General features: G+C 45.1%; 1 protein-coding gene across 1 annotated transcript in view; it reads left to right on the top strand.

The window, feature by feature from the left end:
* Positions 1 to 18794, top strand: part of ITGA8 (integrin subunit alpha 8) — a 713969-nt gene that overhangs the window by 280787 nt on the left and 414388 nt on the right. Inside the window, exons 8-9 of the mRNA XM_078663606.1 lie at positions 5697 to 5741; positions 12485 to 12528. Coding sequence (XP_078519732.1) covers positions 5697 to 5741; positions 12485 to 12528 — 89 coding nt within the window. The remainder of the gene's footprint in view (positions 1 to 5696; positions 5742 to 12484; positions 12529 to 18794) is intronic.

Below are 18794 nucleotides of genomic sequence, written 5' to 3'. Positions count from 1 at the left end.
ATTATATACACATATACTTATAATACAAATTGAAGGGACTGCACCTTTTTTGCACTTTTGCTAATAGTGAGTTGGGCATTTCAGGGGGATCACAAAGGTATATGAGAATGCGTAGAAGAGTACGTAACACAGGACTCCTCTGGTAACACCTCCCGTAGTCATATATGCTTTGGTGAATCAGCACCTTTACGTTCTGTGCTCAAGCCATAGTAGGTTATGCATAACAATCAAGAATGCTGGCAGAATTGTGTCTAGCTACACAAACTACTCTCGAACTACATCTGTAACATAATTCAGAAATGTTTCTGCTTCGGGAAAAGCCAAGCATTACACGATTGTTGAAAATCTGTTTGGACATTCATCTCTTGAATGTTCAAGGGCTGTGCATTTCATCGTTTTGCTATCAGAAGCAAGAGTACTGGACTGCCTTTCAGTTTTTTGGAAACTTGGTAAATTTGGTGTGGAAAACAAGCAATGATTCATTCTCCACCGCAAAAGGTATGCGCCGACTTTCCCATCCATTTCTATTCATTTGCTTGTTAACTCATGTAGGAAAATGTTAGTCCATAACTCCTGATGATATGCACAGGCCTTGTATTTGTGCTCCATGTCGTGGGTAATTGATGATATAATGTTCAGGTAGCCAGGATGGTTCATCCAAGATGTAAGTTTATTGGAAGATTAATACATGTTCCATGTAGGTCTCAGGTAATATCATGAATATAAGTAAGTAGTAATTATAAAGTCCATAGATAGTCCCACCAGGAGCTAGATGTTAGTTGCTCAGCCCACTCTTCTCAACTGTCATTCCACAGACATACAGGCACCCACACATTCTGAACTCTCTGACATCACGCACTCTAACATTCTACATAGACTCCACATTCACTCTGGCTTGAGCAACTAGAAAGCGGTAGAAGCCATGTACAACACTCCACCTATCCCTTTGCCTCTCGTGGACTTGGCTTACAGTATAGTGGGCTTCTTCGTAAGCAGACTGATGGAAATTATGTCCTGTAAATCAACTTTTTCCAGAGTTAATTTCTATGGCAGATTACCTGCTGTGTCCCTTTAATTGCCTGTCTTCATACTTACACAGAGCAATGAGTAGAGCTTCCCCCTGATGGCTCCACTCATCTCTGGTTCTTATAGATTTGGTATTAGCCAAGCCCCTTTGCTGTTACAAAGTATATACACTTGTATAATATGGTTGTATGGACTTTCTACCAGCCCTCTTCATACATAATTATTCTGTATTGTCATTCCCATGTTGCTTCCTCCTACCACATTATACAGAATTGAGCGGGGGAAAGACCCACTTTATCCATTGGTTCTTTTCTGTATGAATGATGGCATTCTGCCGAAGCACAGTGTCCTCACCCACATAGAAAGTACCCCACTTTTTGGGCATTGTCAGCCACTGTGTGCTTTTTCCCAAAAATCTTTTTTTTAACTTTAACTTAACATTTGTAAAAACATTTTTCAATCTTTATGAGGATCTAGCAGCTTGCTGCTTGTACTTCTTTTGAGTGCCAGCTTTATGCAAACCACTCCAAAAAGCCCACCATTGTGTGTGCATGTATGCACCCGCATTGGGTAGCTATCTGTGAAAGGGCTTCCATCCCATTTGCCCAAAAAATCAAAGATGTCTGCCTGTCTGTACGCACAGATGCGCATTCAGGGCAGCCATCTTTGAATGTTTTAGTAAAACGTTCACAGAAAAAAAATCAAAGATGGCTGCCTGCACATGCACAGATGTATGCATGCTCATGTTTTTTTAAGTTTTTGTTTAGTAAAGAGCTACGAAAACGTTAAAACCATTGGCAAGGCCTAGACCCTGGCAGCCAATGCCAGATGTATTGACTTTGCAAATCCATGTTATCATTCCTTATGGTGCATGCTACAATAGATGTGCCTGCAATAGAGTGTCAACAGGGAATAGCCTGCTTGTATTTTACTATCGTTTAGCATTAAACAGTTTTCCTGCATGGTAACTGTTGCATACTGACCTCTGCAGCAGGCAAATTAACCAGCAGAGCAGTCCCATCAAAGAACGTTAACAGAAGAACGAATGGCTGGGTATTTTGATCATTTAATTAGCACACGTGGCAAACAGAGTTGACTTTTTGTTATTTTGAGGATAGGGTTTTTATTACCTAACCCAATGCCTGATTTGCCTTAATCTCAGAATATGGGCATCCGCAGGGGGGAGGCAGGGGGGGGGGCAAGGGGGAGAACTTGCCCCCCCTGGATCGCCAGTGTGTCCGGTGTGGGCCCAGTCAGGGCCGGCCCTAGTCCATCATGCTTTTGAAATGGTGCCATTGTTCCAGGTGGCAGCCCCCTCCATTGGGTGGGAAGAGTGCAAGGGGGTGGCCGAGAAGGGTGCAAGGCAGAGGGGAGAAGGGTGCAAGGCAGAGAGGAGAAGGGTGCAAGGTAGGGAGGAGAAGGGTGCAAAGCAGAGGGGAGAAGGGTGCAAGGCAGAGGGGAAAATGGTGCAAGGTAGAGGGGAGAATGGCGCAAGGTAGAAAAGGGTGCAAGGCGGAGAAGGGTGCAAGGGGGAGGGGGAGAATGGTGCAAGGGGGAGGGCGAGAAGGGTGCAAGGCATAGGGGAGAAGGGTGCAAGGGGGAGGGCGAGAACGGTGCAAGGCAGAGGGCGAGAAGGGTGCAAGGCAGAGGGCGAGAAGGGTGCAAGGTAGTGAAGGGTGCAAGTCAGAGGGGGAGAAGTGTGCAAGGGGGAGGGGGAGAAGGGTGCAAGCCAGAGAGGAGAAGGGTGCAAAGCAGAGAGGAGAAGGGTTCAAGGCAGAGGAGAGAAGGGTGCAAGGCAGAGGGGAGAAGTGTGCAAGGCAGAGGGGAGAAGGGTACAAGGCCGAGGGGAGAAGGGTGCAAGGCAGAGGGGAGAATAGTGCAAGGTAGAAAAGGGTGCAAGGCGGAGGTGGAGAAGGGTACAAGGGGCAGGGGGAGAAGGGTGCAAGGGGAGGGCGAGAAGGGTGCAAGGCAGAGGGAAGAAGGGGGTAAGGGGGAGGGGGAGAAGGGTGCAAGGCAAAGGGGGATATGGGTTCAAGGTGGAGAAGGGTGCAAGGTGGAGGGGGAGAAGGGTGCAAGGCGGAGGGGGAGAAGGGTGCAAGGCGGAGTGGGAGAAGGGTGCAAGGCGGAGAAGGGTGCAAGGCAGAGGGGAGAAGGGGGCAAGGGGGAGGGGGAGAAAGGTGCAAGGCGGAGTTGGAGTAAGGAGCAAGGCTGAGGGGGAGAAGGGTGCAAGGCGGAGGGGGAGAAGGGTGCAAGGCGGAGGGGGAGAAGGGTGCAAGGCAGAGAGGAGAAGGGTGCAAGGCAGAGGAGAGAAGGGTGCAAGGCAGAGGGGAGAAGGGTGCAAGGCGTAGGGGGAGAAGGGTGCAAGGCAGAGGGGGAGAAGGGTGCAAGGGGGAGGACGAGAAGGGTGCAAGGCAGACAGGAGAAGGGTGCAAGGCAGAGGGGAGAAGGGTGCAAGGCAGAGGGGAGAAGGGTGTGAGGCAGAGGGGAGAAGGGTGCATGGCGGAGGGGGAGAAGGGCGCAAGGCGGAGGGGGAGAAGGGTGTAAGGCAGAGAGGAGAAGGGTGCAAGGCAGAGGAGAGAAGGGTGCAAGGCAGAGAAGAAAAGGGTGCAAGGCAGAGGGGGAGAAGCGTGCAAGGCAGAGAGGAGAAGGGTGCAAGGCAGAGGGGAGAAGGGTGCAAGGCAGAGGGGAGAAGGGTGCGAGGCAGAGGGGAGAAGGGTGCAAGGCAGAGGGGGAGAAGCGTGCAAGGTAGAAAAGGGTGCACGGCGGAGGTGGAGTAGGGTACAAGCGGGAGGGGAGAAGGGTGCAAGGGGGTGGGGGAGAAGGGTGCAAGGGCGAGGGTGAGAAGGGTGCAAGGCAGAGGGGAGAAGGGTGCAAGGGGGATGGTGATGAAGTTAAATATTTGCCCCCCCCACCCGGAAACATTTCTGCGGACGCCCATGTCTCAGAAGGAAGAAAGAGTGGGTATTTTTGCAAAGATTTCGAGCTTGCGATAAACAGGTTCCAGGCAGGTTTATGTAGCAAATGTTTAAATGACTAAGTTATTTTCCTGGAGAGTTGAAGGTGCAGGCTAACCTGGATAGCATTCACAGCTATAGCAGTAATCTCCTTTCCTTTTGCCAACCTCACTCTTTAGCCCCAGTGCAGCCCTCCCGTACTCCTCTTTTCACAGTTCTTGAAGCATTTCTTCCCGTACACTTTTCTTCTTTACTTTTTTTCTGCCAAGTTCTAGCCCAAGCCTGAAATTTGTATTGGAAATTCAGGGCATGTGAAGACGTGGTCCAATCTGGTAAATGTAGAGACCCTAGAAGTTAAACTTCTAGCGCCGATGTCTAGAATTCTGCGCTGTTACTCCGACTTTTGCAACTTGATCCAAAGTTTTGTGATTCCAGGCAATTTACTGAATCTATCTGTGCTTAAATATATGGAATATGATGTAACAAAAAACAGCTGTACAATATTCTTTCCCAATTATATACCTCCAACCCGCCGTCCCTTCTTGGCTTCTGCACCAGGTCCCAAGCGAGCCTCAAACACCATAATGTTTCATGCACAACAACTCATAAAGCTGTTCTTTGCAGGATTTTCCGCTGCTTCTTGAAACCATGCCCACTCTATAATAAATATCAAAACTGGCAAACGTGGCCCTTTTCGTAAGGAGGTTTCTGTACAAAACCGTGTGATTCCCCGAATTTCTGGGAGGAGTTTGTGAATCTTTGTGATCCCCTCCGCGAGAGAGTCACATCAGATTATTATTGTTTCCCTCGGTTGCAAAATGTAAATATGCTATAAATAAATTTACCTAAGAAGAGTGTAAGCGCTGACAATGTGCCCCTACATATGCATTTCAGCAATTATCATAAACATATCAATACAGTGAGAATACTGAATGGATGGAAAGATGTAAGATTTTCTAGTGAGATGCATCTGTCATCTTCAGAAACATTCCTTTACTACGCAGAGGAGGCTACCTCACAATTGTATTTCAGTTTCAGCCCACACATTTCTTTTGAAAGTCCCTGCAGTGGTACTTCCTGTGAGACACAATCGCTGCTACTGGCTGGACCTTGGAGCAGGCGTACATGCAAAGGGTTGGTTTCCGATTACTGGTGCATTGGGGTGGTAAACACAAAATTCTATGTAGGAGCCCAGCTCACAATTGCATTTCACTTTCCACCAACACATTTCTTTTGAAAGTCCCTGCAGTGGTGCTTCCCATGGGACACAATAGCTGCTACTGGCTGGACATTTGGAGAAGGCATACACGCAAAGTGCTGGTTTCTGATTACGGGTGCGATGTGGTGGTAAATACAATGAAGATGTAGGATCCTAGCTCTTTTCAGCCGCACCAACACATTTTCTTTTGAAATACCTACAGTGCTACCTGCCACGAAACACAGTACTGGCTATTGGCTTGAACTTGGAGCAGGCCTGTGTACACAGGGTTGGTTGCTGATTGCTGGGCGGAGGTAATAACAGAGTACAGATGTTGCACGATTGATCTCAGGATGCACATTAAACAGTGTTTCCTGTGCTGACAAAGTTTTTGTTAGTAAGATATTTTGATGAAAGAAGGCAAAATGTCGTAGCCTCTTGTTCTCCCCTTCCACGTTTTCTGCAAAGAGCCCTCCTCAGCTGATTTTAATGTTTTGCTTTGCATTGTTTCCTCTTAGGCTACTCCGTGACTGTCGGAGAGTTCACTGGGGACTCCACACAAGGTAAGCATTGAAGATGTGACCGTCCAATTTCCCAACCAAGTCCTTGCCCACTCATACACCGATTATTAGCCTCCTTATGCTATTTCATGTGCTTAAAGGGCCCATGCAGTGCAGTGAAAAAATCATTCTCTTCGCCCAGTGCTCAATCCTAACAATTGCCAATAATAGGGATTCTAGAATGCTGCTTTGTCTGATGAAGTCTGCTGAGGTTTTGGGATGTATTATGTTGTCATTCACCCAATAGCTCTTTTAATGATATATATACAGCGTCAGATATTAATATATATATTCTATCCATCAGCAGTCCATTGAATATTATGAAATATATGTTACAGAAGGGTGTGAGGGGACCACACACAAAGGTGAATGAGTGCAGGCAAGACACTCCCAGGGGCAAATTAGAGGAGACAGAAGAAGGAAGGGGACAAATGGAAATATGTAGACCGACAGGATGAATAGGAGGACCTCAGAAGGGTATGTGGAGAAGAGGAGAGGAGAGAAGATAGACACGTGGATGGAGAGATAATGATGGGCCATTTGGATAAGAGAAAGCTAGATATTGCAAACGCTGGAAATGAGAAAAGGAAGATTAAAAACATGTGTGAGAAACAAATTGTCATATGTGGATGTACCCATCAGTATGAAAAAGAGAAACCAAGTGACGTTATGAGCTGAACCCGCAGAAAGAGCTGGGCGCTTGAACCATGTAACACCCACTTCATCATTAAATGCTGAACCATCAAAAGGACCTGGATGCTTGAGAAATGTAACACACCCCTTCATCATTAAAAGCTGAACCATCGCAGAGGAACACCCCGAGGGAACTTGGTGATTGAGGGTTGCAGTCTGGAATATCGAGCACGGAATATTGAGATACCACAATAAATATATACATCTACAAAATACTCTACATCTACATACCTTGAATATATATACATCAGCAAGGTACATATATGAGGAGTTAAATATAGTGAGCGTACACTTACCTACACATAATTATCTGTCAATGTTTTGGTACTTGATAGTTTGACTGTAGCATTCTGCTGTCTCAATCTACTCCCTACTCGATTTTTTATACCTCCCCTACGTTTGAGACATGCATATTCCCACATCATCATTTATAGCTAAACCCCTAGAATGTGCAAGACTTTTGAGGCATGTATATCTCTCCTCACCCGTAAACCTTATTTGTGTGCTGTGCTTTTATACCAATTATTATTTAATTCACTGGATACAGAACTTGATTATATTGTGCATTCCATCAAGTCAACAGGTTTTGTGGTATATTTCTTCAAATGATAATTTCCTCTTATACTAAAAGTCCACCCGCATTTAAATCGGACAGGCGGACCTTCATGTTGGCGGTATGTATTCTCCATCGCAATTGCAATGGAGTATACATACCACCAACATATAAGTCACCCCTCATCCAGATGGCAGAAGAGTTGGGCGCTAAAGTCCTCGCATATGCTGACGACACTCAGCTTCTGTTCACCTGGAAGAAACATGAGTCATCATCTTTCCATGTCAAAATCTGTCTCACAGCAGTGTTCAATTGGCTCACCACTGCCCAGCTTTAATGCAACGAGGATAAAACTGAGATTTTATGCATCAGCAATTTTCCCTCTCTGTATTGGCACACCTTCTGGCCGCATGAGTCTCCCAGGCCTTCCCCTCGGGGCCTTACGGTCAAGAACCTTGGGGTTTAGTTCGACAAAAAGCTACGTTTTAGCAGTCAAATTAATACACTGACAGGAACATGCTTTGGAATACTGAAATTACTCAAAAAATGTCTGCCTCTTAGCAGCAAAAGAACTAGTCACTAGAGTGCTTATCACCTCCTGTATTGATTATGCCAAAGCACTGTATGTTGTCCTGCCTTGTTACCTACTGGATAAATTACAGGTGGTCGAAAACGTTGCTGCTAGAATGCTTTTCAATCTCCCTAAAAGAACCAGTGTCAGGCAGCAACTGCGAACTTCACTGGCTACCTGTGAAAGCATGGGTCAAATTCAAAGCCCTGGTAACAGCTCATGCTGCTCTTTACGGGTTCGGTCCAGTCTATCTCAGGAAGCGTTTCCAGTTTTATGTCCCTCCCAGGCAACTGCGCTCTTCCAATATGCTGAAGGCGAGCACCCCAAGATTCCACCTTAAAAGGACAGGAGGCAGTTCCCTGGCCTATACAGCTGTGGTGGCCTGGAACTCACACCCATTTGACTTACGCAGCCTTCAGGATCCCAACTAATTTAGAAAGAGACTCAAAATGTCTCCCTTTGACTGACTGTATCTCCCCTTTTGCTGAGTCCTTTTTTCAATGCCTTTCCGCTCCAGGACTTGCTTCGGGACACTCTTTTGAGTAGCTGTGTGCATTACAAACCTTATTAACATAACCTCCTCAGTTTTCAAACCTAAAATGTCCACTAAAGACAAGATCGATAATTGAAGAATGGTATGCACCAAAATATATCCGGACCCTCTGTGCTCCTCCCCCTTTCCCAGCACAAGTGCAAGATGTCTTTCTCTAAAACAGATGAAAGACCACCACAGTGCTTCCTCTGTGTGATAACTACTTCTTGGAGGTCAATAAGATCATCATCAAGCTAGTATCATCCAATGGACTGGGGTCTCATTTCATAGAGGACAAGTGGATTATATTCTTTCCAAAGAATTAACAAACAACATTTTTGTAGTGTCAGAATGGAAACCTTAATAGTTTTGCCAGGATGAAGAATTCTAGCAAACTGCTTAAAACTGATGGCTCTAGAGGAGGGATTTTCCTACTCCGAGTCTGAACTCATAGCTAACTGCTTACAACTGATGGCCCTGGAGGAGGGATTTTCCTACTCCGAGTCTGAACACAAGAAGGATATCATCTTGTGCCCTATCTGAGAGTGGTGAGAAAAATGTGAAGAATTCCATTGCATATTGCTAATAGGCCTACAATGAATGAGGTTGTTTCACTTCAAGGTATTCAAGCCATTAGTGCTTAACTGGTGAAGAAGCCTCATTTGAAGACAATGCAGGCTTCAATGAATGTGCATGCCAGATGTGAGAGGAATGCAGTCATCCACACAACCATGGGGACGCACAAGCTGAGGGTTCAATATAACTACAAGATCCAGCTCTCTATTTAGAGTAATATGTCAATGAACTATTTTGAGTAAAAAACGTGGATTGGTTATAAAAGATCCCATGCTAGAGTGCACTGATCTTAGTTGCAAAGGTGATGCTATGTTAACTGTGTCACAATGGTAGACACTTTTTGAACACAAAGCACACTCATACAATTTACTAATATGTAGTGAAGCTCACTTCAACCCATCTTCTACATTTCACATGCTATGATAATGAGTTTTGTTGTTCAAAGTCTAGTTTCAATCAGTTCTCTGCTCCTTCTCAAAGGATAATGAATATAGATTTGGCTTCATTTTCAAGAGTGGTAGACAAACATACAGAGTCTACGTGCCAACTGCACACATCTACTGATAACATCTAACTACAGCCTAACATATTTGTTACAAAGCAAGAGCAACAGGCTCGCCACTTCTTACCACACAAATTAGCAGTTGATGGCCACCTATAAGATCAACCACCTTATGAAGGATAAGACCAGCTTCCCTGATCAAATCATTTGGGCAGAAGAGCAGAATTGCATTATCAATAATATTGCAAAGTTGCAGTTCATCCAGTGAGGCAAAGATTGGAAGCTATTCTTTTCGTTCCAATGTTTCATTTTCTTAGCTCCTTACCCCGTTCCCGGGACCAATAGCTTGCACCAGATGGAATGACCCTTGTAGCATTTTGTTGAACAATTAAGAAGGCACTGGTCTTTGAATGTTATGCTTCAAACAAGTTTGGCATTCAGTATCTGCTGGGCTCCACCAAAGAGCATTTGAAGAGCAAAACGTCTGTGTCTGGGGATTAGAAATATGAAATATTTAACAGAACTTAACAGTGACTAAGGTTTGCTCTATTGAAAGAACTGCAACTTTGCAAAGATGAACTGCATTTACCGTAATGCACTGGTAGGGATATCAAGTCTAGTTTCACTTTAACCTCAGAGATGAGTGTTATTGGTGAGTAGCAGCATTGTTTTGAGTGCGAGCACATGGTGGTTGTTTTGTATTAAATGGTCCCTGGGGCCAATGGCTTTCACCAGAGAAGGATTACCCTTGTAGAAACATGCTGTTTGCTGGAATTTTAAGAAGACACTTGTGTTGAATATTATACTGCAAACAGAGTTGGTGCTCATTATCTGCTGTGCTCCACCGATGAGCTTAATGCACCAATCATTCACACACTGCTCTGTGGCGCCTTCTTGGGATTTCTTGAGCTTGGAGTGGGGCCCACATGCACAGCTTCCCATTATCAGTGGAATTTGTTTAATGAGGTTGCGCTGACTCCTGTAGGACCCAAAGATCGGTTTGAGCACTCCTCGACTTCTTGTCTGGTGTTCCTAAATAGGCAAAGCTTTAAACAGTGGTGTCTCCAGTCCATATGGCCAATTTGCTCCATCTTTAGCTTGTTTTGCTCCTGGTGGCCAGGTCTAGCTAACACAAACATGTTCAGCAGGCATTGTTGCCTCTAAAATTCTGCAGGGATCTGAATTTGCTGGCTTCCTGCACCAGCCTTCTAATCTGTCTGGCTCCTGGTGCTCTTCTCCTGCTGGCGGGGGCATCTTGTGCATTCCCTCTGCAACCAGCCAGCTGATTACCCTCCTGCATGCCCATTACCTGGGCCCCAGAGTCTCCTGTTTGTCTTGCAGAGCACCTGTGGTGGGAAGTGAAGTCCTGGACTTTTCCACAACTGGTCCTCAGGAGAGTTCTAGATGCCAGATGCCTTTGGCCAATGCTAGAATGTCACATCATCCCTCCACCCCAACCCTACCCTCCTCCACAGCATTCTTGGAAAATCCATATTGGTAACTTCAAGTTTTCTCTGGAATGAGATCTTCCAATGTCCTCAGCTATTCCCATAACTTACCTAACTGCCAGATCCCTTCCACCAAAACTTTAAAGTTGAGGCCTTAATGTATTGGGTCCAGAGGACTGTGTTTCCTCCCTTGTTTAGGGAACACGGCTGTAGAAGCTGAACCAGAGAAAAATATGATAGAGAAATACCTTGGAGATATAGTGTATCAGCTCCCACCCATCTTTGTGATGTAATTGAAGACCACAGGAAGTTCTACATTAAACTGCTCTCATGTTAATGCAGTAAATAACAGGGATCCAAAAATCCTAATTCAAAGAAAACAGAAATCTAGATTAGTAGCTATTATTAAAGATGTTGTTTCCACTGAGGAGTTCCAAGTGACATCATTGACAAGGAGTGTGAAGCTTGACTTGTTTGTAATTCATTTGGAATCCAGAGGACTAAAAGTTCCTGTTATTGACAACCATTGCATTTACAATTGCATGTACTCCATTACTTTCCACAGTCACCCTTCCTATAAGCTTGGCCTATGAATCTTCTGTGCTGGGGAAGAGGATCATGGACATGTTGCACGCAAAATGATCTTCTCCCCATTTTCCAACTTCCTCTGGCTCCCTCCCCCTTTGCCCTCCCTTGAAATACCTGCAGTGCTTCCCATCTTCTTCTGGCTTTCTTTCTCTCATTCTTTTAATATATTTATAAATGTTCAGGTGTGGATGCTTACTCATAATCCGGGTCTGGATCTTCCGCTGTCCAATGTGCAGATAACTGTTTACCAAAGCCACAATGACGCCACACATTGAGAAGCTGCCACCTTCTCATGGGGAAAACCTGTAGCGTAAAAATCCTCCTTGCTTGAAGAAGCCTCTAAGGATTCAAGAAAAACAGAATCCAATAGTGGATTTATTCAGGAATGAGAAGTCAAGATTAGCAACTGGACGGAGTGAAGAAACAAGCAAAAGAAAATAACTTTGTTGTAATGCACCTTCCAATCAGAATTAAGCTTTTAATTAGTAAAAGAACTGGATAAGGAAATTACATCAAACATCACATCACAAGAAACACCACTGATTGGAAAAACCAGAAAGGAATCAAGGGAGAAGCAGCCACGATGCAAAAGAGAAAGGAACGAGTAAGGAAAACCTGAATCAGACTAGCCGTGGAGCTGATTTACAAGGCACCTGCAAAATCTCAGGTACGTGACTTACCATTTTTGAGCTGAAGGAATAGCTCTGTGCCCAGGAACATGAGGGAAGGCACCCACAGGTATGGTAAACTTATAGCCCGCAGTTGCATGTTTCTTGCGCTATTTCCTGAAACCCAGTAACCGTGGAACCATGCAAGTTACTGTTGCTCTTGGATGTTCAGATGGCCAAGACACTGTTGTTGCAACAATGGAAAAGTGATCTACCATCGTACCACTCTGTTTATCTCTTTGTAACCACTCCCCACTAAGCCTTCCCTCCCTAACCCACCAGAGGACTGTTTAATCCCAGCATGGAAAGGATGAGTGGTGAAAGGCAGGTGTAATAATGGTTTATCATTTGCCATTTGAAAACCTCCTTTGGATTCTTTGATATCAGAGGGAGACAGAGGAAAGCAGGGGAAGCAACTGCTCCCCTCATGGCGTCACTACAGTGAAAGGAAAATATGTTTCTCTGTTGTAAGATTCAAGCAGAGAATAACAGATGCAAAATCTTATAATCTCAATAACAGCTTCCTATGGAAACCATTCACAGCAATAGCTTCATGGAATTTCGCTCATTTTCATTGTACTTCTAATACAACATTAACCTTTGTTTCCTTTGCAGAGTTGATTGCTGGAGTTCCAAGAGGAGCACAGAATTTTGGATATGTAAGTTAATGTGTCAGACCTTTTTAAGAAGGATGAAAATAGAAAGAATGATTTATACCACACATATGGTTTCTATTAGAAATTCTATTGGATCTGTAGCCAAACTCACAACTATATGAAAAACAATTGCCAATATGAAGCATACAATTTAATGTGGAAGGGTTTCTTTAATTTTGTTCTTTGTAAAAGGTTAAAACATTGGAAAGAATGTTCAGTACAAGCAGCTCTCTTGTTATTGAATGTGTGCTATTTAACTGTCTCTTGTGGCTAATAGCTTGTAAGATATATAATTAAATGTATTCCTGCACACCAAGAAATGACTACCAGCACTAAGAAGAATGCCAGTGTGGCACTTTATAATAGGTCTTTATTTTAATTTCATCCGATGATTCATTGTATCCTATAATCATTATTTGGGCCTTATTCAGGTGAAACATGCTGAACCCATTCAGAATTGGAGAAGAACGATGAGCAGCATAGAGCTATAGCGAGTTTGCAAAAAATTGTCAAGATATGCTGTTGGATGAAAAGAAAACATTATAGAAACAGAGACTTCTATGACACCACATAGATGCAGCTGCATCCGTAGTGTGAATGCCACTGTATCCAACTCGCCTGGTGCTAAAAAGAAGACATTTGGTCCAGTTGGATGCAAGTATGACATTAAGAAAGAGGTGTTGCAACGTAGTTGAGTTAATTTGCAAATAAGCTTCAGCTGTACATTTGTCTTAGATAATTCTAGTAAAGCCTTGTTATTATTTTGTAGTGTCTCTGGCTTAGAGGTTATCACTTGCAGTGGTGTAGCCCCGGTTAGTAGGGGACCAGCCATGAAGGCTTCCATACAGCTGCCCCACAGGGCAATTGCCTGATGAGGTTGACTGCCACTGTGCCCTTGTAAAGAGAAAAGGGCTCACTTGAAGGTCCTAATTCAGCCAGGAGAAACCCCTTACTCTACATCCCAAACAATTTTAGGGTGATATGTCATGCCAAAGGTTTATGAATAACCACAAACTCTGAGTACTCATCTACTAAGGGTGAGTTTTTTAAAAGAAATCCCACTGTAGGAGTTTGTTTCTGAAAACCAAAAATAAAAGCAGGACGAGCTGAAAGCAGAGAGCCCCATACTACATTTCTCCCACAGGAGGCATGTGTTGCACAATTCCCGCCAGGCATGCGCTTGATTTAAAGTTGGCTGGGGCTCGGGACATGCTGGAAACAGAGATCCAGGAGCAGCCTCGGAGCCCAATACTACCTTTCCCCTGCAGGAGGCGGGTGCTACACAATTAGCGCCAGGTAGACACTTCACTTAAAGCCAGCTGTGAGCACCATGGCACGGGACGCATCTGGGTACGTGCACAGGCCAAGACCAGGCCTAGAGCGGGCAATTCTGCACCCATCCACAGCCGGGTGAGGCTGAGCTGGGCCCCAGCTCTTTGTTCTGCATGGCACAAGTTCATTCAACCCAGTTTAAGGTAACAGTTTACTCCCTGATTTGTCTGTTGGTAGAGCATTAATGGGCAAACGCAAGGGGAATGTGCCTGCTGCAGGCGCTAAGAGTAGACAACCATCTTCAGAATCTATTACCAGCTGCTTGTACTCAGTGATGGGTGCTTTTGAGTCAAAGATAGGCCTAGTAGAGGCCAGACTGGATGCCACCCTGAAAGATCCTGAGGTCCTAGTTGTGAATCCCTAAGGGGAAGTACCTGCAGAGAGAGCAAGTGTGGAGCTTCCTTTACCTTCTCAGCCGCCTGATCCCTCAATAAGCCAATGCACTTCACTCTGAGTGCTTCGCAGCCCCCCAGTGCACCAATCTCTGATGTTCCAGCAGTTGTAACTATTTTAGAGTTTTCAAACTCTTCGAACAGCACTCCTGCCAAAATGACTAGAAAGGAACCATTGAGCGCTAAGTGTTCCACTTCCTCTAAGACTGACTCTTTGTCGTCCCTCCCACGTGCTCGAGGGAAACGGTCTGCCAGTCCTACTGGCAGGAAGATGATACCTGGCCTGTCTGTTCTTGAAAACAATTTAAAAGAGAACTGTGACAGGTGAATTTGAAAATTGGACAAATTTGAAACTTTGTTTAACAATGTTTGCTGCACGATTCTGACTGAGTTGAAAGATCTTGATTCCAAATGAGAGACTATTTGTAAAACTCCAGGTGTTGTCCACAATATTCACTTGGTAGAGCGCAATTAACAGTCCCATGTAGCCAGATACAATTTCATTCCCAGTCACAGTTGCGACCCTCCCTGTCTAGACTGTAACCCTCTTATGAAGCTGCAGGCCCAAAGAGGGTGGCAGTGATTCATCAGGAGGTCAGCTGATTTGTAGGCCCTACAAATGTGTTGGTGCGCAGACGGCTATCTTTGATTGGCCTGTGCCCCAGAGTGAGGTTGCATGTTCAAAATATAATTGTGTCTCTTGTTAGAATGATGTTTCTGATACCTACCAGCAGATCCCACCTCAATGCACCCCTTATATCATTGTGCTTGACAATATCCCTGAACTCATGACCCCCCACACAGAAATTCATGCTTCCAATTTGAAGAAGGCGAACGACTGGCTAAGAAAACACTCTGGGTGGACTTGTAATCTTCTTCCTGAGATACTGACAGTCAGACAAGTTCCTTGGATAGGGACAATTATGAAAACCAGAAAAGGGGATTGTATTATTGTCAATCTCAAAAAACCCTCATTGACTAGAGTGACACTACAGTGTCTCAATCCCCAAACAAATCAACAAGTTAATATTAAAGCACACCCACTTGTTTTTTTTTCGTTCTCCACCTTTTAGTGCACTTAGGGGCATATTCCAATGGACTTACCTCCGATTTATCTCCACCTTAACGCATCAAAAGTGGAAATAGAACCAACACCCCATTCACAAGCTGGTGCAAACAGCAGACATCATCAGAATTCCTGCGATAACAGCCCCAAAACCTAACACCACGGCAGACACCACCGTCTAACCCATATGAGATGCAGAGTAGTCGTTCCCACGCAGAAACACACGAAAAAACAAAACCACTTTAACAACGAACTGACAGATTCGTGAAGCAAATCAAAAACAGGCGATAAGCCACGGTAGCGGCATGTATTTAACACCTGCCTCAAGCAGGTGTAAAGATGGACAACTACCTGCAGTAGGCTACGGAGCCCCACACACAGCCATACCCGAAGAACAAACAACACCATGGAGCTACTCATCATGCAGCTCGGAGCCCCAACAGGGCCACAACACCCGCCGCCACCACCCCCAGGACCGCCACCACCCCAGGACCCCGACCCGCCCCCCCGGACCACCACAGAGGCAGCACAGAGTAAGACAGTGGACCTACCGAGAATGCACCACTCTCACAGACCTAACGCCCGAGGAAGTCATTGCCCACTAAAGGCTCAAAAGGACAACCATCATCTGCATCATGACCCACATCGCCCACAGGTTGACGGTTCCAACACAGTGAAGAACCACCATCCCTCCGCAGACAAAGTTGCTGGCTGTGCTGCACCTGTTAGCTTCAGTTACCTTCCAACTGCCAGTCAGAGGGGTCTCACAGCCAGCCCTATCAAAGTTCATCACACCTGTCCCAGATGCCATCCTCAGCTTCATACCCCAGTACCTTCACTTCCCCAACACTGCGCAGGTACAGCTGGAGACAAAGCAAGGTTTCTACACCATAGCCGGATCCCCGGCCGTGTTGGGGGCAATCTTGGGCATCACTGATTTTTTGCTCAACATCAGTAACCCTTTTGTCAAGATTAGACCACTTATCATCCAGCCTTTGCAGGGTAGCAGTAGTGTCTGCAATAAAAGGGCTAATTAAGCGAAGTTCTTCCATAAGGTCCTCAAGAGTGACAGGAAGCGGAGACTTGGAAGGAGATGGTGGGTCCTTTTTGAGGCGTTTGCCCACAGGTGTAGAATCCTTACGTGAGGTGGGAGCAGCATTGAAAGCTTTTGTATTATGTCCGTGCTCCATATTGGCAAAGCCAAAAAAAAAAGAAAAATTAAAGGCGTAAGTTAAAGTATGAGCAGCGTACCGTAGGATGAGGGCTGAAAAATACCAAAAGGAGCAATGAAATGCTGAAATAATGTGCCACTGGGAGTCTGCAGAGCACAAAAAGGAAGATGGCATGGGCCCAGGAGATGCAGAACCCCAACAGAACAATGTCAAGGTAAGTGTTGAGGTAAATAGTAGAGGCCAAGGTCCGACGACAAAGGGGAAGCCAAGAAAAAGTCACCAAATGCCACAAAAGAGTTCAAATGCCCTTAAAAACCATTGTAATGGTAAAATAAACAAGGCCATTGGGCGATATTCCTGAAGTGGGCACATTCTGGGTGGTTTAGAAGCAAAAAAAAAAAAAAACGGTGAAAAATAAAAAACAAAATGGCGGCCGTTTCCTAGGTAATTGCAGTTATGCAAAAAAAATGCCCAAAACTATCAGGAAAGCGTGCAGAAACATACCCATGTGCTGGGGGCAGTTCCGACGCTGGAAACGGCCGTTTCCCCCGAGAAACGCCTTCTAGAAACGGAACCTTCGCAGCAGAAGCGCCGCCGAAAAATCGCAGAGCTCAGGGGGGAGCGGCCATCTTGATCGCCGCGTCGCGCGCCCTCTGCTGTTGATGAATTTTGTTCTGTGGCATTTTCCGCATGCTGTTCTTGTGCTTTTTTCCAGATTGTGCGTGAGTATTGCTGCCCTCGCGCTGGTTGCCACTGTTTTCTTATCGCGCTTTTGCCCATCGCAGGATTTTTCGCGTTGAGGTTTGTCTTTTTATCTCTGTTGAGGTGGTTGTGTCGTGGGCATTGGCCACAGTTTCAGCAAACTATAGCATGCTACCGCCGCGTTGTGATTTCCACGTTGACACAGGGTTATTTTCCCATGATAGGCTGAGATGGTGAAAGTTGTGTTACACTACTCTTGTGGTAGTTATCACACGTTCTTGTGAATATACCCCTTAGACTTTCTAAAGCTCATGTCCCTAGTAGCGAACCCCTTGGTCCTAGACCGATCTTAGCTAGTCAGCCATTGACTTCTAATAGGTTTGAACCCCTTTCATCACTGGACCATATGGACTGACCATCAGTCCTACCTTAATTGTGTCTGGTAACGAAGGGCACCACCCCATGCAGAGGGTATCCCCTCCTGTATGCACTATAGCTCCGGTAGATGCAGGAAGCTTTAAACTTATATCTTGGCATGTGTCTGGTTTACCGGCCAAATTGGACAAGGCAGACTCGTTGAAATTTTTCCGTTGCTGGGAACATAGGGCCGTAAACCAAGGTATCTTAATGGGTATTAGGGCAGGTCTAAGGGAGGTCTTGCTACATTTGTCTCTTTTAAATTCATGGGGTGCGACAGGGCCATCGTTGATCTATTACGCTGGCTACACTGGCAAACATCTGCTAAGATTCCATACAGTAAAGAGGGCAATGTCTCCCCTAAAATAAACGCTTTTGTTGGTGTACGACGAGGGGGTCTTTTAGCACTTTTTTGTTTTTACTGTATTTTAATATCTTGGAAGATTTTTTGTGTAAAAGGTGTAAAGACATGGTTAAGATAGGTTCCTTCCCATTCTAGTTCTCCTATATGCAAACAACATGGTTCTACTAACCAGAACTGCCAATGGGCTACAGACACTGTTGGGTGATGTTAACACTTCTATGTCTGAACTGGATCTGAAGACAAACCTCTCTATATCATTCATCATGAAATGTGGTTCCAAATATGCAATATCCCGGAAATTCACAATCTCGGGTAATTGCCATCATGTCAAGGGACTGTAGAACAGGTACCCGAATATCTTAGAGTACCCGATTTAAAAGAGGTAGGAATTAGGGACACTAATGGAGCAGTATGTCCTAGTACAAATCAGGCAGCTGACCTAAAGGGGATAACTGTCACTACAGACCAGTCCTCAAGTGGAGGTATAGTAGAAGAGGTCACAGCCTTAAAGACAGGAATAGTCTGTACAGACCTACCAGTAGTGGGCAGGTATGACAGTTCTCGAATAGGGGCAATCAGAAGCACAACTACACCTCCACCATTGAGTAGTAGAGGCACAAATGAAGGGTTGAGTATAGTTAAATTAGTCTCATGGAATGTAGCAGGAGTGAGTACAAAAACAAGTGACCCTGAATGGAATAACTGCATGAATACCTTTGATATCTGCGTTTTGCAGGAAACTTGGGCTACAACCAAATACACAGAGTTGGATATAAAACATATCAGTTAGACGCGGTTCCATCAACCAGAGGACGGGCCTCAGG

The sequence above is a fragment of the Lissotriton helveticus genome, chromosome 10 (assembly GCF_964261635.1).
Source record: "Lissotriton helveticus chromosome 10, aLisHel1.1, whole genome shotgun sequence".
NCBI classification, from domain to species: domain Eukaryota; kingdom Metazoa; phylum Chordata; class Amphibia; order Caudata; family Salamandridae; genus Lissotriton; species Lissotriton helveticus.
Note: the sequence above shows the minus strand (reverse complement) of the source record. Positions and strands in the feature narration are given on the sequence as shown.